The sequence below is a fragment of the Callospermophilus lateralis genome, chromosome 15 (assembly GCF_048772815.1).
Source record: "Callospermophilus lateralis isolate mCalLat2 chromosome 15, mCalLat2.hap1, whole genome shotgun sequence".
In the NCBI taxonomy this organism is placed as follows: domain Eukaryota; kingdom Metazoa; phylum Chordata; class Mammalia; order Rodentia; family Sciuridae; genus Callospermophilus; species Callospermophilus lateralis.
This window is the reverse complement of record NC_135319.1, coordinates 22392954-22417377: the sequence shown is the minus strand read 5'-3', so window position 1 is coordinate 22417377 and position 24424 is coordinate 22392954. Positions and strand designations below refer to the sequence as shown.

Below are 24424 nucleotides of genomic sequence, written 5' to 3'. Positions count from 1 at the left end.
CTCAGAAATTAAACTCGCCTTTATTTTCCTTAACTTTTCCTAAGGCTTCTTGAAAAACTTTTAGCTTCTAGTTATTCCCCAAAGGAGTTACTATTACAGAATTAAACATGATTGTTGGATAGGCTGTACTAGCATACTATTCTGATTAACTTGAAGTACCTTCAGATTACTTAATGCCAACTTATCAGTCTACTGATGAAAAATCCTATCCTAGTTGTTAATTTCACCAACAGACCTTCATTGCAATACAAACACAAAAACATGTTGTTTTGGCTTCCTTTAGGCAGAAGAAAATGCCAAGATTAACTTTGCCTTCATATCCAAATAGATGTTTTATTTTTATTGAATCAAGACCACTCTGCCACTGAATTACATCCCAGTCCTTTTTAGTTTTTCAGACAGGGTCTTCCTCAGTTGCAGAGGTTAGCCTCAAACTTGTAATACTGCCTCAGCCTCCCAAGATGCTGGGCTTAAAAATGTGCACTGCTGTGCCTGGCTTGGGCAGATGATTTAGAATGGAGACACCAACTATGGTTATGTGGGAGTTATAACGGTTCTATTTTTTACCCTTTATTCAGAACACAGGGCAATACTGCAGTTTGAGATCATGAAATGAACAAACAGTGATAAAGTATTAACAATAAGCATGACCTGAATTCTGAGAGTAAGTGGTTTTCTAGGTCAAGGAGTAGGAGAGAGAACAGGTGCAATATCTTCTCCAAAGGAGAAGAGAACCAACCACATTACTCAGTGAGTCACCAAAGGGTTTTGCCTTTAAGGGCAAGAAGAAATGCCAGTCCTGATCTTTATCACACCAAATCGAAATCTCCAATTTCTCAAACTAATTGTAGGTAGAAGAGAAGGTAACTCCAGACTGATTAATTGGTCTAGATGACTACTGAAATGTCCTACATTCATCAGTTGGTAAAAATCTTCAGAGTGACTGTTGAAGAAAGGAACCTTTCATGTGTTCCCAGTTATTATACAGTGCATAGAGGCTGGTAAGTGTTAGTCCTGCCAGACCACCTCGTGCTACACCTCGAAGACCACCTGGGAGAGAAGGGAGAGAAGAAAATAATGAAATAGCTTTGTATTGTATAGTGTCCTAAAATGAAAATACATCAATTATGGGGTTACACTTGTTTAAAACATTCAATCTCAACACAGGATTAAATTTAGATAAACTGTGGTTTCTCAGACATATTTAAAGTCTGGTTGATAAATTCTCAAAACCATTATTTAATACACATACATTTTTTTTTTATTTCGACATTCACAGCACTTTTCACTTTCAATTTAACAATTTGTAGCTACCAGGATTAATGAGTTCATTTATCTCAATTCAGGTAGTAACTGTTGGTTCTGGATATAGGACCTTGTGTTTATTATTTCTGAAGTTCTTGAAAGTTCTTTTCTGCTAGTCATACAGTTTAAAATTTCACTAGCATTTAAAATTTCACTAGCATTTAAATTCAACGAATTTAAACTATAATGTAAATAAGGTGAATACTTTATGTGGAAATATAGCAGCCTTTGGACTCTGAACAGGTTCTCCAAATATTAACTTTGAGGACTCAGAAGGAGTAATGGCTAAGATGGTGGTGCTAATGTAAATAGCAACCCCCAGCACTGATGTGTCACTCTCCTACAACTGATGAGCCAGAGACACCCAGCTTTACTGTACTAGCAAGGGGGTGAAAAATCATGAGTCAGACTTTAAACTACTTCTTTTTGACAACAAAGGAACACTTGTGGAAAAGATTTCCTTTGAAATGCAGAAACAAAAATGTTTCAGTCACTTGAAACAAGCAGCAACCACACAGAAATTTCCCAACATAGAAAAAGCCCCAACTTTATGGTTAATAAATAGCTTTTATGTGGTAAAGAGAAACCAAATTAAGAAGCTCCACAGAAATGGGGGTTCCCAAAGACACTTAAAAGAGAATGTGATTCTCCTGCAGTTCCACAAACATGGATTTCAGGTAGCCCACTGTGTTTCTGCAGAGTATTTGTCCTAGTTGTGGTGGATCTTATTACCTTTGAAGTCTATGCCAGTCAGTTCTGTGAAATTCATTAACATCACTTCAGAAGTAACCATTTCTGCAATGAGTGTACTACCAAATGGTTGCAGCTGATAGATTGGAGGGCCACTCCCTGCAGGAATCTTTCCAGTCTGAAAACTTCTGATATCTGACCTGCTTAAGTTCTCAGGCTTCTACTGTGAAATGCCTTAATTATCTCTCTTAAACAGACTCAAACAAAAAAAAATTTTTTTTTGAGGTCTGTGTGTATGAAAGATCAAAACATTTTTAAAAAGCCCCACAAATCAAAGTCCACATCATCCCTATCTTGTTACATTTAGACTGTAGACATGGCAGTTGAATTTGCAACTGTACCCAGTGTTGTTTAGAAAAGATGTAAAATAACGTACACTTATCCTGTTGACTTAAAATAATATGCTCAGTTTAATAGGGATCTCATGCCTTTGACTAATAATAGGTCAAGAGAAAGCTGTAGGGCTGAAAGGAAACTATAATTAGACCAAATTCCTAAAATGGAACAAAACTGAAGCATGGGAGAATACACACCTGCACTACTATGGTTCAGTTATTAGACCTAAACTTTTGAAATGTGATGAAGGTTCTCTAAAGGAGGCAGCCAAAATAATAACACTTCAAACTCCTTTCAGAATCAACCAGAAAACAAAGGCAAAGTTCCCCTCATTATTATTTATCAGTAGAAAAGTGGCAAGAGGGCAGTTAATTGAAAATACAGTAGTTTTGGAGACACTTTTCCATGATGATTCAACTTTACACATTCATTACAGATCCAAAAGACTGCTCACTTGACTTCGAAAGAGCTAAAACCATTTTTTTCCAGCTGACCCTTTGTTCTGAGTGCTCTAAGAACATGGCTTCTATTTGGCCCTTGTGGAAGAATTTTCACACTAGTTCTCAAGTAACAAGCTTCCACATGTATTCTCTTTGATTCAGAAATCCTGATGCAGAAATTGGGAGCTACACAACAACAATGGGATCTATAATGCTTTAAGATCTTTAGGATACTAGTGTACCTTAAGTGTCCCTTAAGAATAATTTATATCCCAGAAAGCAATTTCTTTAACCAAAACAAAAGCTAAGTTCAATTCAGTGTAATAAGCTCTTTAAAGGTTAGAGAAAAGTTACCTCAAGCAAAAAGACACTGCATATGCAATGTAAGATTTATTTACCACATAGCTAATCCTGACCCATATTTTAATTTTAACTCTTTTCAGTAATTTCAGGGTTTCCCAACTGGTCACTTTGTTAAGTTTAAGGGTCTCTATTTTAAGTTCTCTAATTAAACAACTTCTGCCCAACTAAATACAGGAATTTGATCATCAAATATACTTGTGCTGAACATGGAGTAAGCAAATAAGGTCAATGGTCAATCTATACAGAGCAAAGCAAATAAGACTTGTGTTTCAGTTTTACTTCCTATCTTTTGGATCCTCACATAACTTTTCCAGAGAGAAAGAACAAATAATGGTTTTTGTAAACATGGGAAAATAAAAACCAAAATATTTAAGTGTAGGTGCTTCTTATAATTATTTAAATGTACCTACTTAAAAAAAAAAAAATCAAAACACCCAGTGGTTTGGAAGGCTGGGACTGTGGCTTACTGTTTAAGTGCCCCTGGGTAAAATCCCTAATACCCAGAGATGGGGTGGTAGGCGGGGGTAGTGAGTGAAAACATATCCTTAGTTTTCAGACACTGAACAGACAGGCAGCAGTTGCCGGCAACAGTTAGTGGCTCCTGCTGCACAGAAACAGTCTTAACTTACATATTACTAAACACCATTTTGGGGGAGGGGGTTGTTTAATTGTTTTAAATTTTTTATTTTTAAAAACTACGGAGGTGTATGTAGCTCAATGTAAAGTGTATGCCTCAGCATGCACAAGGCTCTCAGTTTAATAACCAGCATCCAAAGAAAGAAATGTAGTATAATACACAAAATTTATCATTATCTTAACTTTTTAAGAACATAAGTAACATTAAGTACATTTGCACTATTATGCTATTATCACCAATGTTCACTGCCAGAGTAACCCTTGGTCTTTCAAAACTGAAACTTTGTATCCATTAAAAAATACTGCTCACTTCCCATCTCTAGCAACCACTACTATACTTTTGTACTTTTGAGACTGAATTAGTTCACTTGGCATCATGTCCTTTAAGGCTAATCCATGCTGTAGCAGGCAAGAGAATTTCCTTCTTTTTAAAGGCTGAATAATATTATCTTGTCCAATATACCACATTTTGTGTATCCATTCATCCATCAAATGATTAATAGATACTTGAGCATATACCTTTTGGCTATTGTGAATAATGTTAGGAACTAAACAGTATTGAAATTTAAAGAATGATGAAATCAAACCCTAAGAGTTAAATCAAAACAGCCTGTGTAAAGATCAAATATCAAATTAAACTAGAAGACAGAAACGGAATTAACATTCATTGAATTATACTTTCAGATATAAGCACTTATTGTAACTTGTTTCACAACCCTCAAAGTAATAATATGGGTGAGCCCATTATTAAGATGACCTTTTACAAAAAGTCACGTAGCTGGTGAGATTCTAAAAAATTTCATTACATTTCTGTCTTAAAAGACTGAATTAACTACATATTCTCTATATTCAGGCTTTTTGATAAATATCTTTATTTGCTGGATTGTTGGATTATACATTAAACACCCGATGAGCTGACTTATTCTGGTTTTTTGGTAATTCATCCATCACAAATATCAGGTAGTGTTTCTATTCCATAAATCTTAAGAGGAAGTCTCAAAAGGATTACAAAACCCCAAGTTTTCTTGAGATATTTGAGAAAAGGTTTTTTTTTTCCCCTTCTATATTAAAAATGGAATTTACTTGTAATTTTATGTTTAAAAGCTCAAAATAACTTCTTGTAACATATGTATGTAAGTACACATAAATAGAGCTTCCATGGATAGGAGGAGAGTGGATTAATTACCTTTTATGCTCATGAAAAGTTTATCTCGTGTTATGATTTAGATGTGAGGTATCCCCCCAAAATTACACAGCTGAGACAATGTAAGATGGTTCCAAGGAGAAATGATTGGGTTCTAACAGTCTTGATCCAATCAGTGAACTGATCCACTGCGAGGGATTAAGTGGTATGGTGTGGCTGGAGGAGGTGGAAATTGGGGTGTGGCTCTGGGGTATATATTTATATATGGGAAGTGGAATCACTCTGCTTCCTGATGATGTGAGCCGCTTCCCTCCACCATGACATTCTGCCTCACCTTGAATGGAGCCAGCCTTCTATGGACTAAGACCTCTGAAACCGTGAACCCTCAAGTAAACTTTTCCTCCTCTATAATTGTGCTGGTTGGGTCCTTTTAGTCACAGCAGTGAAACAGCTGACTAAAATACCTTGGCATAGGAAAACCTAAAAAATATTTCCACATTGAAAATATTCAGTGGAAGACAAATTTAAAACTTAATTGACAGCACAAGGATGGCACACAGCCCGTAAGTTTTGTTGGTGCACACTATGTTTAAAAAATTAAGTATTTTGCCAGCCCAGTTGCCCATGCCCGTAATCCCAGGAAGTTGAGGCAAGAGGGTTCAAAGTTTAAGAACAGCCTCAGCAACTTAGTGAAACCCTGTCTCAAAATAAAAAGCAAAAAAGAACTGGGGATTTAGTTTAGTGGAAATGTGACCCTGGGTTCAATCTTAGTACCAAAAAAAGATTATAAAACCAGGAACTTCACACAAAAATCTGAGATTACAATTTCTTTGGAATAAATGGAAGGCTTCTTGCTGGACCTGAGTGGAAGGTACTTCTAGCCCAATGCAAGGATATGGAAGTTTGAGGTCCGTTCCATACCATCCCTTATTTTCCAACATAAGGTAAGCCCTTATGGCATTTCCTGTATTACAACAGCCTTCATTATAATAATGCACTGAATTAGGATCTAACTTAAAACATATTTCTAACAAGAGAGAGAAGAAAAGGCTAAATATTTGATGTTAAGTCAAAGATATGGGAACCTAACATTGTGTGACAGACTACAGTGGTAACACAACAGGGGAAACCTCCAACCTAAATTAGGAAGATAAAGATCTTGGCTCAAAAGAGAAAAAGTAAAAAGAACACCCATGAATTCTATGTCAAGTGACAAGTAGATTCTAATGTTTATCACAACTGTGGAACAGAGGCGGTAAATACACTGCTGACACAGAGTTCTACCATCACTTCATAGTTACTGATTTAGTTTAGCTCAACTACACTGGCAATCATTCTGGCAAAGGCCAATTAGGTTCTTTTACCAATTTTTGGTTTAAAATATTAAAGATCTTCCCTGTCCATGTGCCTTCTGTGACCTTTGGACATCCTTGATGGAACAGTTAAAGAATGCTCACTTTTCCATGGGTTTGGCTCACTCTTGAAAACTCAGTCTTATCTCAAGGCTATCACTCCCTCTGGCTTTGAGGATGTGGCCAGTCCCTGGGGAGATGAGGATCAATAAGTCACAGCAGGTTGTTAGAACAGAGCTTTCTTTGTTCTTTTTTTTTTTTTTTTTAATATTTAGTTTTTAGTTTTCGGCAGACACAACATCTTTGTTTGTATATGGTGCTGAGGATCGAACCCGGGCCGCACGCATGCCAGGCGAGTGCGCTACTGCTTGAGCCACATCCCCAGCCCTGCTTTCTTTGTTCTAACTTGCATTTAAGTAACCCCACTGGAAATAAGACTTTGGAAGTCTCACCTGTGGAGAGGATGCTCTGCCCAGGACTCCCAGTTGGGACCCTGAAAAGTTGCCCTGGGGCTCCCCAGCTATGACTTCAGATGTTGGTGTTTCCCCCAATTTGGTGATATATTTTCTTCCCTTTCTGTCTCATGTACCACTTTTGCTTCCATATTATTGCTAAAATAAATGCTACATTGTATAAAGAGAGTATCTTTATTGTCTATTGGATCTGACCTGCCAAATTCAGCAGCTGCACACATATGCAATGCTTTATAATGTTACAATAACCTAGCTATCCCATTCCTTAGTATTTGAAAGAACTAAAACCAGCATACTTCAGTGATACATGCCTATCAGTGTTTATAGCAGCACAATTCACAACAGTCAAGTTATGGAACCAACCCAGATGCCTACCAACAGAGGAATAGATAAAGAAAACATGTATATACACAATGTAGTTTTACTCAACCATAAAGAATAAAATTATGACATTTGCTGGTAAATGGATGGAACCGGAAAACATCATGCTAAGTGAAATAAGCTAGACTCAGAAAGTCAAAGAGGATAATGTCCTTTCACATGCAGAAGCTAGGAAGAAATACAGAATTAAAAAAAAAAAAAAAGCGGGGGTGGGAGGCAAAGGGGTAATCCCATAAAAATTCCTAGAAGAGAGTACAGTAGAGTAGAGGAAAGGGGATTGAGAGGAAAGGGGGATGGGAGGAAAAGGGAAAATACTGGGGATTGAAATAGAGTCAATTATATGCATGTATAAATATGTCAAAATGAATCCCAGTATTATACTTTTTAATAAAAACATTAAAAATAAAAATACCCTTAATCCTTGGGGAATAGCTAATTCTTTCGAACCTAAAATATTTTCAACATCCAGTGTACTCTTTAAAAACAAAAATCTGAAATAATCAGGTGCGGTGATGAACACCTAAATTCCACAGCACAGGAGGCTGAGGCAGGAGGGTCTTGAGTTGAAAGCCAGCCTCAGCAAAGGTGAGGTGCTAACCAACTCAGTGAGACTCTGTCTCTAAATAAAATACAAAATAGAGCTGGGAATATGGCTCAGTGGTTTAGTGCCCCTGAGTCAATCCCTGGTACGTCCCCCACCCAGCAAACAACCCCCTCCCCCCCAACAAACCAAACCAAAACAAAAATCCTGAAAGGTGTGGTGGGGGGAGGAAAGGAGCTTGGTATAAAGTTTCAACATAGTAGGTTTGTAAGCATTTTAGTGGAAAGAATGATCATGTGGACAAACACATAAGAAAATGGGAAATTGTCAGACCAAAGAGAAGCTAGGTTAAAGAACCCCGATGATGTGATTTTTAGTTCAGGTCTGATGTTTCTTTGATAAACTGTGTAATATTTTCCAAAGCATGTGAAATGCCATTACTAGATTCCCTGTGGCATATACAAATCCATTTAATAATGACCATGTTCTATCAGAACAAGAACAGCTATGGTTTTGCTATAATCAATTAGCTCAGGAGTGGCCTAGTTACTTATTTTCAGGGAACAAGGTCTCAGAAGTTAAAAGATATAGCAATCTTGGCTGCCCTCTCAAAGCCCTAATTAACAAATCTTATGCTTTCCATAACAAAATCAGTTTTTAAAAGCAAAGTAAAAGAATATACAAATCCAGTTCTTCAAATTATGTAATAATACTGAGTCACTGTTAAAAGGTTCTATTTATCAATATCTAAACTCAACAACAGGCCTTTAGAATTAAATTTCACATGCCAAAAAGAATTTCTTGATGACTTTTTCTTTGGGGGGGGGGGGTACCGGGGACTGAACTCAGGGTCACTTGACCACGGAGCCACATATCTACCCCTATTTTGTATTTGTCTCATTGAGTTGCTTAATGCCTCAGTTTTGCTGAGGGTGGCTTTAAACTAGTGATCCTCCTGTCTCAGCCTCCCAGGCTAACTGGGATTACAGGTGTATGCCACTGTTCCCAGCTTGATGACTTCTTTGTATAATTTCTGGCATCAATATTTTTCCAATGAACAAACATTAATGTGTGTAATAGGTAAATGGCTAATTGCCATAATATATGAAGTGTTTCAATAAATCAGTTAAGGGAACAACCCAATAAAAAATGTGCACATTAGTACACACCTGTAATCACAGCTGCTGTGGAAGCTGAGATAGGAGGAATGCCAAGTTTGAGGCCAGTCTTGGCAACTTAGTAAGATGACATCTCAAAAAAAATAGGATAAGAATGTAGATGAATGGTAGAATAACCCTGGGTTCAATCCCCAATACTGCAAAAACAAAGGATAAAGGACTTTGGGAGAAAAATACAAACAACATCTAAACAATAGAAGTTGCTCAATTTTGTAAGCAACCAGGGAAAAGGTGAGACATCAAAATTTTTCACCAAGTGTCATAATAAAAACAATGGTAAAAGTAAAAAAGTACTTGGAGGGGCACTCTGGCTTTAGTCATTTAACATTTTCATTATGTAGATGATCTGCTCAATAACTTGTCTTTCAACAATTGTACCTTAATGTAGAAAACTGTGTAGTATGGTGTTTAAGAGGGGCCTCAAGAAGGTGATATTTGAATACCGACAAATGAGGGATAATGTCAGGTACAATATCTAGAAAGAATGTTTTAAGGGAACAGCCCAAAGTGGGTGTTAAAAGGCAACAGGAAGAGCAGTCAAATCTGGAACTTGAAGTGGCAAGGGCACAAATCATGTAGATGATTTGAGCATCATAGGCCACTGTAAAGAATATGGACTAACTAGACTTTTGATTCTTCTAAATATTAGAATTTCCATTAAATCACAAGCCTTAAAGTGTCTATTGTAACTCCCAGCAAATTTAAACATTCACCCGTCTCCTGAGTAGTCTATATATATATGTTAACTTTGGGTTTAGAAACTCTGAAACTTTCATGGGATCCTTCCAGAGTTCTAGAATATTCCCCATCACCCACAGAAAAGCAATCACCCAAATGACTAAGTATCACTGGAAACAAAACAAACAAAAAAGTCCTAAAATGACAGTAAGAATGGAGAGTAAGAAACAACTGAGATGTTTTAATGAGTTCAGTCTTCCCTGGAAGAGGCTGCAAATAAAGGCTGGATGGTGAGGAACCCAGGAGAGCTAGCTGCTGTGCAGAGTAACACATTCTGCTTCCACAATATAATAAAACAAAGAAAAGCAAAGCAATAAACAGTGTCTAATCATCTTTGACATCTACCCCTCCATCACCATTCCCTCATATCATCAGTTGTGAAGTTCATCACTGATCATAACGTTCTGTATTAATATTTTTCCTTGATCATTTTGACTTCTATTTCTAATCTTTTTTCTCTACTCCTTATTTCTAGCTTAATGCCCCCCAAGGATGACTCTGATACTTTCAGTCAAAAAACTTGATACTACATTGCCTTTCAACTTAACGTTAAATTTTCTCCCTAGCCTCTCAAGCTCTAAGCCTAGACTAACCTCCCAGACATTTCTCCTAAACCTTCCTTATATGATATCAGGTAACTAAACAGATAAATTTGAAATTCAGTCTTTTTCCCCCCCAACTCCCCCCTTTTAAAAATCATAGATATACATAACATCTTTATTTTTGCCTATTTACTATTTTTTAATGTGGTGCTAAGTATCGAATTCAGTGTCTCAAACATGGTAGGTAAGTGCTCTACCACTGAGCCACAACCCCAGCACAAAATTCTTAAGGCCCAATCCAACTATTACTCCTTTCTAAAATTTCCCTGATTTCTTGGAGGCTATTTGGTATGTTGAAAATACAATGGGCTGTGAAGTCAGACTAGGGTTTGATTAACTAAGCTAGCCTGAATTTCGACTTGTCTATAAAAGTGACCTTTGCTCCCTTCAGACACTTATACATAAGAAAATGTATAAAAAGCAAGAGACTTCCTTCTCCCATACGTATATTTTATATAATTTTTAAGGACTTAGCACTCTCCCTAATCTGAAGTCAATAAACAATATCTTTATTGTTTAGTTGTAAATGGAAAATACCTAAATCTTTATGTAGTGCTGAGGCTTGAATCCAGTGCCTCACACATGCTAGGTGAGTGCTCTACCACTAAGCCCCAGCCCCAGCCCCAGCCCCATAATATCTACTATCTTAAAAATCAAGAAATAGCAAGATAATCACATTATCTAGAAACATAAAAGAGTAGAGAATTAAAGTAATTGCCTTTCAGAATGGGGAACCAGCTAAGGTGAGAATGGTGAATGCATAGTCTCATGCATTATTGAAATCTTTGATTTTTAAGACAATAACCTTGACTTTTAAAATTATATGTCTGACAAAAAAATATTACCAGAAGTAAGCAAAGATGTACCAACAAAATAATTAGGCAATGGATCAAGGGTAGAGCATGTGCTTAGTATATGGAACAAGGCCCCTAGGATCAATCCCCAGTCCAATAAAGAAGAAATATAGAGACCTAAATTAGGCATTGCTGGGACATTTGAGTCTAACCCACTGAACTTATACACAAAAGAGAACATAGATCTCCGAGTAAGATTCTACAGGAATAACATACACTATACTGAACTGTGCCTTTGGCTTTGTGTGTACCAGTAAACTGGACACAATGGTGCACACCTGTTAATTCCAACAACTTAGGAGGCTAAGGCAGGAAGATCAAAAGTTTGAGGCGAGACTGGGCAACGTTATGAGACTATCTTAATTTAAAAAAAAAAAAAAGGCTGTAGCTGTGGCAGAGAACTTATCTAGCACATATGAAACATGGGGTTCAAATGAATGCCCCAAACCACAAACAACAAAATGAAAACCAGAAAAAAAGGAAAAAAGAAATACAAAAAAATAGTAACTTTGAATATTCCATTGCTTACTCTATCTACAATAAAAAAACAAAATGAATGAAAAATATAGAAAAGAATCTTCTTCCTTTTTTCCCTGCTTTTTTAATAGTGCTGGGGATTGAACCTAGAGAAACTTTTAGCTCTTTTTAATGGCAAAACAACAATAACAACCAGGAAGTATATGACCCAACAACCCCACTTCTGGATATATGTATAAGAGAATCAAAAACAGGGTCATAAACAGGTATTTGTGCATCCATGTTCACCGCAGTATTATTCACAATACTGAAATTCAGTAGAAGCAGCCCACAAAACCCTTGAGAGAGGAACAGATATGCAAACTGTGGCACATGGAATGGAGTATTATTCAGCCTTCAAAAAAAAAAAAGAAATTCGGATACGTACTACAACATGGAGGAACCTCAAGGATATTATACTAAGTGAAAAGTCACTCACAAAAGGATTATCTAACTTATCTTCTTAAAATTAAAAGATTTCAATGATGCCTGAGACTACTGTACCACCATTATCACATTAGCTAATTCTCTGTTCCCAAAGGCAACTGCTTTAATTATTCACTCTTCCTTTCTGTTCAGAGACAGAAAGTATAAGATTACCAGAGCTGGGAGAAATGGAAAGCAGGGAATAGCTGTTTAATGTGTTATCAGTTCTAGAAGATGAATAAGTTCTGGAGATTAGCTGTACAACAATGTGAGCACACAACACTATCTGTACCAAACACCTAAACATGGTTAAGACCGTAAATTTTATGACATATTTTAAATTAAAAAAAACAAAACCAAAAATAACCACAAGGTTCAGAACTACACCATATTATAAAAATACTATAACATTTTCACTGAAAACTAAAAAAGCATACAACAAGTGTATTAAGTGATAGTTCTCCATTCAGTAGTACCTACCTGTACATTTATACAACATGCCTGTCATAGTTCCAGCTGCTACTGTGTTGAGGTCATCTTCTGCACCTCGTGTTTTCTCAATGATAACACCAAATGCACTATAAAGAAGAGCTAAAGGAAAAATTGAAGTGATATTATAAAAGTGTGACTAAAAGTCAATATGGCAATAATATTTAGATAAGTTTATCTGAAGATACACAGAATAATCAATGGAACGGTTTCTAATAGCAAAAGCCTGGCAACAAATAAAATGCATTTGTACCATCTAAACTGATACAGGAAGAAACTTTCCATACAATGAAATACTAGTCACTTGAAACAAAAACCATTAATAAACAAAGCAGGCACATATGCACACTAGTACATGACTCTGATTGGCTATGCAAAAAATAATCTATGTAAGTTTTCAGAAGAAAAGAGTAACTATTTCTATATACTACTCCAGGAAAGCCCAAAAAGTATATTTAAAATTTTTCATTTATATGTTACCCACATATACCCAGTATATGTACTTTGGATTAAACACCCATATATGTCTGTTATAATTAGCCAGAAGATCTAAGAAATAACTATATCCCCAATTAATAAGAGAATTACAACTCTGGACAGGGAACAGCTGGAATGTAGCCTTTGAAATGCCTCTTTAAAAACCCTCCATTCCCCCTGATGGGCAGAATCACAGCTTCTGGGACAGGATCCCCCCATGCTTGTCCTTTGCTAGCAAAGCAGTAAAACTTTTTCCTTTTTCTCATATTTTGTGTGTGTGTGTGTATAAAATTAAAAAGAAATATAAAGTTTGATTCTTGTACATGTAAAAACTACAACATTGGCACCATTTGGTTTTACATGATTTTCCCCCAAACAACCCTCAACCTCTGCTGCTTTTAGATTCCTATCAGACATGAATGCATTAACGATTTTTCTTACCCTTTCACAAGATCATAGCTATAACTGACTCTTCAACATTATACCAAACTTAAGACTTATAACTCCTTTGTTATGGTATTTCATACTTCTATTAACATTCATCTACCTGTTCAACTTATATAACTGCAAGTGAACATGAGTAGAACATTATGATTGATCATATTACAAAAAGAATACAGAGTGACAAACCCAGTGACCAGTTATCACACTTTGCTTAGGCCCGAGAGGTTTCTTGCAATGTGGGATGTATAGTCCTAAAACTGAGAAAGTCTGAAGCAAAAGGGACAGTAACTACCCTGGATATATAAGCAATTAAAAATTAACAAGAGATCTGGGCATGGTGGCACTTGCCTGTAATCCCAGCCGTTTGGGAGGCTGAGGCAGGAGGATTACACGTTCAAAGCCAGCCTCAGCAACTTAGAGAGGCCCTAAGCAACTAAGTGAGACCCTGTCTCAAAATAAAATGTAAGAACAGTTGGAGATATGGCTCAGTCGTTAAGCACTGCTGGGTTTAACCCACAGTACAGAGGAATTAACAAAGGAGGTAAGGAATTAACAAAAGAGGGTGACTGTGCACACACATGTTGGGCACGGAGACACAATGGGGACAGGAGAAATGTAGGCATGAGCAGCATACAGAAGTAGCTATTTATTAGAATCAAAATGTGAATCTGGCTTTAAGGTTTTCAAACGCACTGCTTCTAAAGCCCACAACAAGGCTGGGACCTTAGTATATTATAAGAGGATTTTTCTACCTTTTCAATGAGCTTTCTACATTTTCCCTTGTTTAATCTGCCACAAGTAAAAGATTTCCAGACATTCAGTTAAGCTCATAAATTATGAAAACCTTGTGTCAGGGCATATGTGCCACAGGCTGGTCTATTTTAAGTCATCAATAATCAAAAGAGCCCGTCATTTATAAATAATACGTGATGAAAGTATTTGGTTCTGACTAAGCACTACTAAATTACCTCTTACCTAGAACTGCCAATGTTTTTGTTATCTACAAAGGAACTATTGTAACTCTGGAATTAGGTCCTTGAAATGTGCTGAGCAGGAAAAAAGTAATAGCACTGGACTAATCCATCATGTCTCCACTTTAGAACCTTGAACCTTTCCGAACATACATAGCCCTTTGTTTCAGACCTAAATCATCTGAATTTTGTTTAGTTAAAATTTGACCTTATTTGGTGTCCTGCATGAACAAGGGAAGGCAGTGTTTAAAAGATTTTAAAACGTTTAGAAATGGTATACCGAACAGAAATAGCACCTACTATTTTATTAAATAGTTCAGGGTCTTTCTTCTAATGATATCCCACTCACCAAAGTGGATTTAAACATAATTGTTTCAAATCCTTGAACCAGAATTTTGGTTGATCAAATTGTTCATACTTATATATTCTTTCTTTGCATTATAATATGATTTATTATCAAATGAGATTTCTACTTACCCAGAGAACCTAGAGTATTAGCCCAAAGTGCACCTTGCCTAGTCACCATATTCAAAATCCTACCAGGGAAGAAAAAATCTGTATTAAGAATCCATAGTTCTGTAGTAACCTAAAAAAACATAATAATAACTATTTAAAATGCCTAAAGTCAAGCCTCAACATTTTCTTAATTTTGAGATACATTTTAATGCCTCCTGAGATTTCAATAAAGATGGTTTTTATGCTATATAAAATAAGGGTTAGGTTAAAATTCTCAACATTTTGGTTAAAATTCCCATATTAAATATAAAAAAAATTATTAAAGATGTATAAAAAAAACTTTAAATAACAACCTGGAATATACTCTATATAATGTATTTTATAAAGAAACATTATAGATGAATGTGAAAATATCATTTTTACTATGACACACTGGCTTTTCTTTCTGGGAGGGGGAGTATATTAACTATACGATATGAAGTAGAACTGAACATTAACAACCATCTAACTAGAATACATGGAGGAAGTACCATGTCTGCTCCCTAACTTGAACTAAGCAGCCAAAGTGAATGCTTAGCACACTCTCAAGGAAGCAAAGTCCTGCCTTGTACCAGTGCCACATGCTACCAGAACAGTGACATAGGCAACTGGATGAAGAAGACAAGATATTCCTCTGCCAGCAGTGTAACACCATCACAGGAATGGTTCTGTCCGGATAGCTGACTACTGCTGGAAACAATGGAAATATAATAACAAGGAGTAAAAGAACTCATTAATTAACATTCTATAGTATAAAAATTTGTATTACTTCTAACAATGTTTGAAAACATTAGTATCCTCACAAACAAAAGTATTTCTAATTAAATTATTTACTAATGTTTTAAGTTCAATATTTTAAAGTCTGTAATTAGCTTTAAAAATATTAATTTTCATTATTGTATTGCTGGAGGTACTGCAAATTGGTAAAATTCTTTGGGATGCCTATTAAGCATAACTCATGCTCAGCAACCATCAGCCACAGTTATTGTGTCCCATAAGGCAGAAAAGTAGAGGAAGTATACTCAAGATCACAAAACAGTAAACAATAAAGACCACATCCTAATCCTATCTTCTTTTCATTATTAAATGCTGCCTCTATGTAGAAGAATGATCATAAAACTACTACTGTTTTAAAAAATAAAGTCTTGGGGCTGGGTTGTAGCTAAGCGGTAGAGCGCTTGTCTAGCACGAGAGGCCCTGGGTTCGATCCTCAGCACTACGTAAAAGCAAATAAATAAAATAAAGATATAAATAAATAAATAAATAAAAGTCTCTTTGAAGAGACTTTTCACTTCCAAATTCATATTTAACATAATGTGAAGAATTTGTTTCAAAACAATACAGGAGAGGAGATGGGACATAATAAGCTGTGGCTGATGGTTGCTAGGATGAATTATGCTTCATAAGTATTCATCATGCTACTTCGTTTACTTTGGTATTAATTTAAAATTCCTCATATACAAGAAGTAAAAAAAATTACTGGAGCAAGGGACAAATGTTACAAAAATAAACATAAAATACTGAAGTAAGAGGATGGTAATTTAAGTACAGTGATTCACATAGTAATAAGAATATTAAAAGCTTTTAATTCAGTAAATCTGCTGCCATCTGCTGGCTGAATAATACATATGGAAGATGGAGTTCAAAGTGTCCTAAAAAAACCCATGAGCCGAAGAATACATATTTGTGATTCTACTTATATCAAGAGTAAAAACATGCCAAACAGAACAATTACTATTTAAGCAATATTGATAGAGACTGGTTATGTTTACTTCTTAAGCACAGTGAAAACATATGTATACTTTCTGGACCTTAAATGTACCTTCCCTTTTCTGCAAATTAAAATTCCTGAGGAAATCTTAATCTTTTAAAACTACCTCTAAGTTCTAGGAATTAAATTTAAAGTTCTTTGGCTCCTCATTTCAGAAATGGACAGTGAAGACATTAAGAAATTCAGGTAAAATGACAGACTTAGCATTACTCTTTTGAACTGCTTATTTCTTCATTACCAAGTTCTCCAGTTCTGCATGCCCCTGAATAATCCAAAGTTTATTACTAATAATTCAACTATTTGAAAAGCATGTCATACAAGCTTGGAGAATGGAATCCACATAGCTGCAAAGTTAGGCTGGTGTAGCACCAGCTGACTGAGGGACACTAACTCAAAAATCACTCCTTTTAAAAGCTTACATTCAACAATTGGATTCCTTGGTTCCTTCTATTTTGAGTAAGAAAAAAACAAAGGAAAGTATATCAATGTTCTAAACATTTGCAATCTCAAGATTTGTGCCCATTACACTACGAAAGCAGAGGTTAATATTCAAGGATCATTGTATCAGATGATTACATGAGACTTACTGTACATTTCTTGGTTTGGACCAGGCCATGTTCTGGGTTTCCTTCAATCCTAGCCGAAGACCATTCACTGCCCCAAACGCAGCTCCTGGTAAATCATAATAATTCATCCAAATATAGCTTTGTATTAAAAAAAAAAAAACAAAAAACAACCACCACCATACTTCTGAGTAATTTTCATTTATACTTAATAGAAAAGAAGGATAAATATAAATACCAAAAAACCCTTGAAAATATTAAAAAAAAAAAAAACCTTAAAACCAGTATTCTAACTCCTTTACATTTTAAGCACCATCAACTTCTTAAACTGAGGACACTAAAGGAGAAAAAAATATCATTACACCTACCTGTCATACAACATCCTCCAATGGTAAGGAAGGCTAGTTCAAATCTGCCCCGTGTTTTATTAGCTCCAGTTGGTAAAATAAACTCATCCGTATCCTAATGGAGTAATAAAGAAAACCAAGTTGAGCATCACTCAAGACATAGCACCTGAAAACTACTTTTAACTTTTCAAAGCAGTTTTTCTAGAAAGTAAAACATTGAAATAATGCAAACTCAACTGTCTTTTTATGGGGTGAAGGGTACTGGGGATTGGACTCCCAGCCCTATTTTGTATTTTATTTAGAGATAGGGTTTCACTGAGTTGTTTAGTGCCTCGCTTTTGCTGAGACTGGTTTTGGTTTTGAACTCGCAATCCTGTCTTGGCCTCCTGAGTTACTGGGATTACAGGCATGTGCCACCATGTGTGGAAACCTCAATTATCTTATTTAAACAAAAATAAAATTGTCTGCAGCAACAGCAATACCTAAATCAAAGTGAAAAGAAATACATAATACATTTTGTTCTTAGGAGGGATTCTCATTTAGCACTTGTTTCCTTCAAAATGTAAATCAGATAGATAATATGTAATCTGCCTTAATAACAAATTTGAGGTGACAGAGTGTAGAAAGACAGCTTTAAAGAAAAGAACACTGAAAGCTATAAGAATTAACAGACTGTCAAGTCTGAAGAAAAAAAATAATTTTTGATTTTGTAGCAACTAAACCTTGAATACCATCTTACACGTGTAAGATCAAATGATCCTCAAAAAATGAGCAAGAACCATTAAAGTACAATCATCTGTATCAGTCATACAAGGGCAAATTATACCCTTAATAGTATTTTTTTTCAGCTGGGGATTGAACCCAGGGCTTCATGCAAATTAGGCAAGCACACTACCACTGAATTATACCCTGACCGCATATATTCCTTTAATAACCTTAGGAAGTTATAGACCCTATTTGTAGTAAATGCATAATTAACATGAGTCCCTGGAAGATGACCCAAAATCCTGGGTTGAGAAATGCTACTGAGAGGGGCTGGGGCTGTGGCTCAAGTGGTAGTGCGTTCGCCTGGCATGCGTGCGGCCCAGATTCGATCCTCAGCACCACATACAAAGATGTTGTGTCCGCTGAAAACTGAAAAATATTAAAAAGCTCGCTCTCTCTCTTAAAAAAAAAAAAAAAAAAAAAAAACAGAAATGCTACTGAGAGCAAAAAATGATTATCAATTTAATAGTCAATATACTGTTAGAAAAAACAGTTTCATTTAAGGAAAGCTTTCCATGAAAAAATAGCTTTGGCAAATCCCCTGATGGATAGCACACAGAGTGTGCCACATTCAACATACTAAAAACCACTAAATATCAACATTTATCCCACTCCTTGTAGCAAATACTGAACTTTGGTAAATGCATTACTAATTAGGAAAACTAGCTCTGCACTGTGTTTTTAATTTCTGGCTTGTGCATACAAAATACTCACCAAACACTGCAAGTAAACAAGCACATGTATTCTCATCACACAAAATGGTCAGTTGGGGAATAATAAGCAAATCTTGAGAAGATTCCATGTGATGACATACTGTACATAGTTTTTCAAATTTTGGATGCTTCTTGACATTTAAATTATAGTGATTTTAAATACGGTTATGCTGAACCTTATCAAGCAAGCTCAAGGGCATGTCAGCACAAGCTCACTCTTCAGCTGATGTCAATAAAAGCAATACAAGGCTTGGAAGCAAATGTACATCAATTCATACACAAAACTGACAGTAAAGTATATTAATACATTGAATATAGGAGAAGATATGTTGAAAAGTTCTTGTTAAACCTGTACTGGTGACACTCTAGTTGGACACTAATGTCACTAAAATACCATAATCTAAGAACACATATCAATGAACCTGATGAAATAGTGAGAAGGCTAAGATTATGTGTCATCTTTTTAATTTCATGTGAATACTACTATGGACACTGGAAATTATTTAAAGTCTCCTTGTTTTTATACCAGATATTCATATGGGTTAACAGAGAACAAGATTTATTAACATAATTTAAAAAACATTTTAGGGATGATTTAAGAGTAGTGATAATACAAAAGCAATAGCAAGAGAAAGTACAAATAAAAATTGGTGCCAAAACTACTACATGGTCAGTTGGCGAACACTATTTAAGATATATTTAATTTTCTAAAAGTATAGAAAAATATTTTAAAAATGTAATTTTTATTAAGGTATCATCTTTACATTTATGTTTTCTATTGTTACATGTAACATGAAGACAAAAAGGTTTAGAAAAACATTTTCAATGCTGAAGTCCCTCTAGCATCCCAAAATTCACTATTTTGTTTTTGAATACACAATTTTTTTTTGTCTAACCTTACTCACTTAGCAATGTAAGATCAAAATAATATTGCATTTATAGCTAGAGTAACACTTTAATTCTGAAGTCAATATTTAAGCAAAATACATGTTCTGTGAAATTCTGAGTAAACTGACAAGATGGGAGCTTCTAAAAAAAAATCCACTTATTAATATTTAATAAATTTAACTGATAATTTTTTTGCAAAAACAATGAAGCTTTAAACTCACAAGGCCCTTATTAAAAAACTTTTTTTTTTTTTTTTTTTTAAAGGATTAGGGTATAGCTCAGCAGTAGAGCACTTGCTTAGCATGCTCAAAGCCTTGGGTTCAATTCCTAGAATAGGAAAAAAAATATTAAGTTACTGACATATCATTCACATACTATACTACTCATTTATTTAATGTACAATTCAATAGTTTCATTCCCCACATAGTCCCAACTGCAAGCCATTACTAGTCTACTCTTCATGCCTGTATATTTGCCTATTCTGACATTTCATATAAATGGAATCATATATTAAGCAGTCTTTTGTAACTGGTTTTCTTTGATTTAGCAGGCATTTTAAGTTCACCCATGTTGTAGCATGAAACAATAATTCATGTTTTAATTGCCAAATGATATTACATTATATAGATACGCCATATTTTGTCTATTCATTATCCTGTTAATGGACATTTGGTTTGTTTTGCTTTTTGGCTACTATGAACATTTATGTACAATTTGTGTGAACATGTTTTCAATTCTCTTGTGTGTATATCTAAGAGTAGAAATGCCAGGTCATAAGATAATTCTATTTTTAACATTTTGAGAAACTGCCAGACTATTTCCAAAGCAGATTTATTGTTTTACATCCCCACAAGCAAAGTATGAATGTCCAATTTCTCCACATTCTTACCAGTATTTGTTATTGTCTTTTTCATTACAGCTCCTGGTGGGCCTGAAGTAGTATTTTACTGTGGTTTTGTGATTTCAGTTTCTCTAATTAGTGACACTGAAGTTTCATGTCATTACTTGGCACCTATCCACTTTCATGAAGAAATGTCTATTTATAATTAGAATTTTATAATTGGAGTGTTGTTTCATTAATGTTTTAAAAAATTTTTAAAACTAAACATTCTAACTATAAGTCCATCATCAGGTAAATGATGTGCAAATATTTTCTCCTAGTCTTTGACTACCTTTCCCCTTTCTTTTTCTTATTTTGGTACTAGGGAATGAACCCAGAGGCGCTTTACCATTCAACCACGCTCCCAGCCCCCAATCAGCTTTTTTTTTTTTTTTTTTTTTGAGACAGGGTCTCACTAAGTTGTTTAGGGCCTAGCTAAACTGTTTGTTTCTGCTTTTTGGTTACTATGAACATTTATGTACAATTTGTGTGAACACATTTTCAACTTATCACTCCATAAAGAACATAATATGTTGTGTTGTTAAGTCTCTAGCCTTGAACTTGTGATCCTCTGCTTCAGACTCCTGAGCTGCTGGGAATACAGGTATGCACTACCATGCCTGGCTCTTTCCCCTTTCTTTAAAAAAAAAAAAAAAAAAAAAAACTTTTTTTTTTTTTTTGGTGGGACTGGGGATTGAACCCAGTGCATACCAAGTCGTTTCTGTTTTTTTTTTTTTTTTTAATATTCTTTTAGTTATCAGTGGACCTTTATTTATTGATACGCGGTGCTGAGAATCGAACCCAGTGCCTCACACATACTAAGCAAGTGCTCTGCCACTGAGCCACAACCCCTCATTTCTGTTTTTGTTTTGGGTTTTTGAGACAGAATCTTGCTAAATTGCTAAGGCAAATCCTCCTATTTCATGCAGCCTAAATTGCTGGGATTATAGGCATGTCACTGGGTCCAGCTTTTAAAAAAAAATCAATTTTGACTAAATTGAATTAATCAACTTTTTATTTATTACTTGTGCTTTTGGTAGCAAATGAACTGCTGCATAATCCAATCACAACTATTTATAATCATGATTTCATTCAAGAGTTTTATCTTTAGTTCTGACATTTATAAAGTAATTTTATACTTGGAGTGTTTGTTGCTACTGTATGGAAAGCAGAACTGATTTTATATGTTAATTTTATATTCTGAGACTTTGCTCAATTCACTTATTAATTGTAACAGTTTTTTTTAATATTTATTTTTTTCTTGTAGTTGGACACAATACCTTTATTTCACTAATTTATTTTTATGTGGTGCTAACGATCGAACCCAGGCAATGGGAGGTGAGTGCTCTACAGCTGAGCCACAACCCCAGCCCTATTTTTTTTTCTACCTTTATTTGATTTTTAAAAGACAAGATCACATCATTTGCAAAGTGTTTCACTCTTCTTTCAATCTGCCATTTCATTCTCTTGCCTAACTGCTCTGGCTACAGGATGTTAAACAGTAGTGAAGTCAGTAGAAATTGCTTTTATTACTCCTGATCTTAAAGGGGAAATAGTCAATCCTTCACTATTGTTTAGATGCCATTTATTAGGTTGAAGGAATTCTCTATTATTCTGTGTGTGTGTGTTAAAATCATGAAAGGGAGATGGATTTAATCAAATGCTCTTTTTGCATCTATTGAGGTAACTATGTGGTTTTGTCTTATATTCTTATTTTTCTTGCTTTATTACATATTGATATGTCACAGAACATAAACTGATTTTCAGTACATTAAATTAACCTTGCTTTCCTGAGATATTCAACCACTAGTGTTTGATGTCTTAACATTTAGCCCAGTATTCTGATACTACAAAGTGAGCTTTAAAAGCAAAATTTACGTTTATCAGGGTGCATTCCTTGTTGGTTTAACTCCCTTTAAAGGGGGTTAAATGGTTTCAGGGAGAGATACAAGCCAAGTTCTTAGGGTTTGTGAGAAAAAAAAAAAAAAAATGGAAACTAGAGACTTAGTATATGGCAGAATTAAGTACCTGTACTAAGTTCATGGATTAATTCAACTTGGAATTAAATAATTGAACTTTTTAAAGTGTAAGATAAAACATCAAACACTAAAATTTTAATCTTACCTGCACAAGATATCGCGGATCCACATTTAAATAAGGAGACAGAGGGTTCATACCAGTTACTAGAGAGAAAACAAGATGTTATTTGCATAAAAATTCCCACAAGTTATTACATATAATAAACTAAGCTTCTAACAGTTCCCTGTCTTGCAATTCTGATTTATAAGCTCCATAAATATTTTATTTACAAGCTCCATGAAATTTTGTTTTTTTCTCTTTTCTTCTACCTGTCAGTTTAGGGGCTGACTCATTCTGGAGACCCTCAATCTCAAAAAACAATGTTCATAGCAGCTCAATTCACAATAGCTAAGCTAGGGAATCAACCTAGGTGCCCTTCAACAGATGAATGGATAAAGAAAATGTAGTACACTTACACAATGGAATATTACTCAGCCATAAAGAATAAAATCATGGCATTTGCTGGTAAATGGAATTGGAGGCAAGCTAAGTGAAATAAGCCAGTCCAAAAAACCGAAAGGCTGAATGTTTTCTCTGATATTTGGTTGCTGAATCACAATGTGGGGGTGGGAGAAGTTCACTGGATGGGGGGCGCATACATGGGGGAAGGAAGAGGGAATGAGAAAGACAGTAGAATGAACTGGACATAACTTTCCTATGTTCATATATGAATACACCACCAGTGTAACTTCACATCATGTACAACCACAAGAATGGGAAGTTATATTCAGAGAAGCATGTAAGTATATATACCTTCGTGTATTATAAGTTACCTTTAAAGTATAGCTCACTTTCCAAATTATTTAGATGGTTTCCTGACTTTTTCCAACTCATATTTGCTTCCCGACTCCACGTACTGAGTGTTTGGCCTCAATAGTTACTTTGGAATTTGATTTAAAAAAAAAAAATCGCCAAGAAGCTAACTAATTGCTTGCTATTTGCAATACGCTATTTCCAGAAAATCTGGGCTTTTCTCTTAACTCACAACATATAGGAATACATATAATAACAAAAAGAGACCTAAATGTAAACGAAAGAAAGCATGCATCATCCCTTAAATCCGGGTCAACCACAGGTAGCTTCCCCAGGGATCTACAGTCCCCCAAAACAATGTGCATAGAAGCTCAATTTCACAATAGCTTTGAAAGAGCAGCCGGTCAGACACATTAACCTCGCTACCAGCGCTGATGCTTCCGAATGGCTTACATTAAGTGCAGACGCAGGAACCAGTCAGAAATGTTCGCATATTGGGCCCGATACTTACGAGGGACGCCGGCTAAATCCGCGTGCGAGTAACCTGCTCCACCAGCTCCAAAAAAACCCGCCAATCCCCCTGTGGTTTTGTTACCACTTCCCCCGCCGCCTTCCATGGTGTCTCAGGAAACTACCGTCTCGTCCCCGACCCTGCCTCAAGCCGGGGTCGAGCGCTCGGCGGTTGCTTCACCGTAGGCGCGGGGAGACCCGCGGTACCTCCTTCACACGCTGACCTTCCGGGCGTCGATTCCCG

At 35.6% G+C, this 24424-nt stretch overlaps 1 protein-coding gene and 1 non-coding gene across 2 annotated transcripts; both read right to left on the bottom strand.

The window, feature by feature from the left end:
• Window positions 1-4: 4 nt before the first annotated feature.
• Window positions 5-24414, bottom strand: LOC143381327 (mitochondrial import inner membrane translocase subunit Tim23). The gene is made up of 7 exons (XM_076834871.1): window positions 24182-24414; window positions 22963-23021; window positions 17614-17707; window positions 17270-17354; window positions 14894-14952; window positions 12516-12626; window positions 5-1050 (listed from the first exon to the last, which is right to left on the bottom strand). The coding sequence occupies exons 1-7, from the start codon at window positions 24285-24287 to the stop codon at window positions 935-937; spliced, it is 630 nt and encodes a 209-aa protein (XP_076690986.1). The 5' UTR covers window positions 24288-24414; the 3' UTR covers window positions 5-934.
• Window positions 15403-15606, bottom strand: LOC143381723 (small nucleolar RNA SNORA74). The gene has a single exon (XR_013088887.1). It is a non-coding gene; the product is annotated as a small nucleolar RNA SNORA74 (small nucleolar RNA).
• Window positions 24415-24424: the final 10 nt, after the last annotated feature.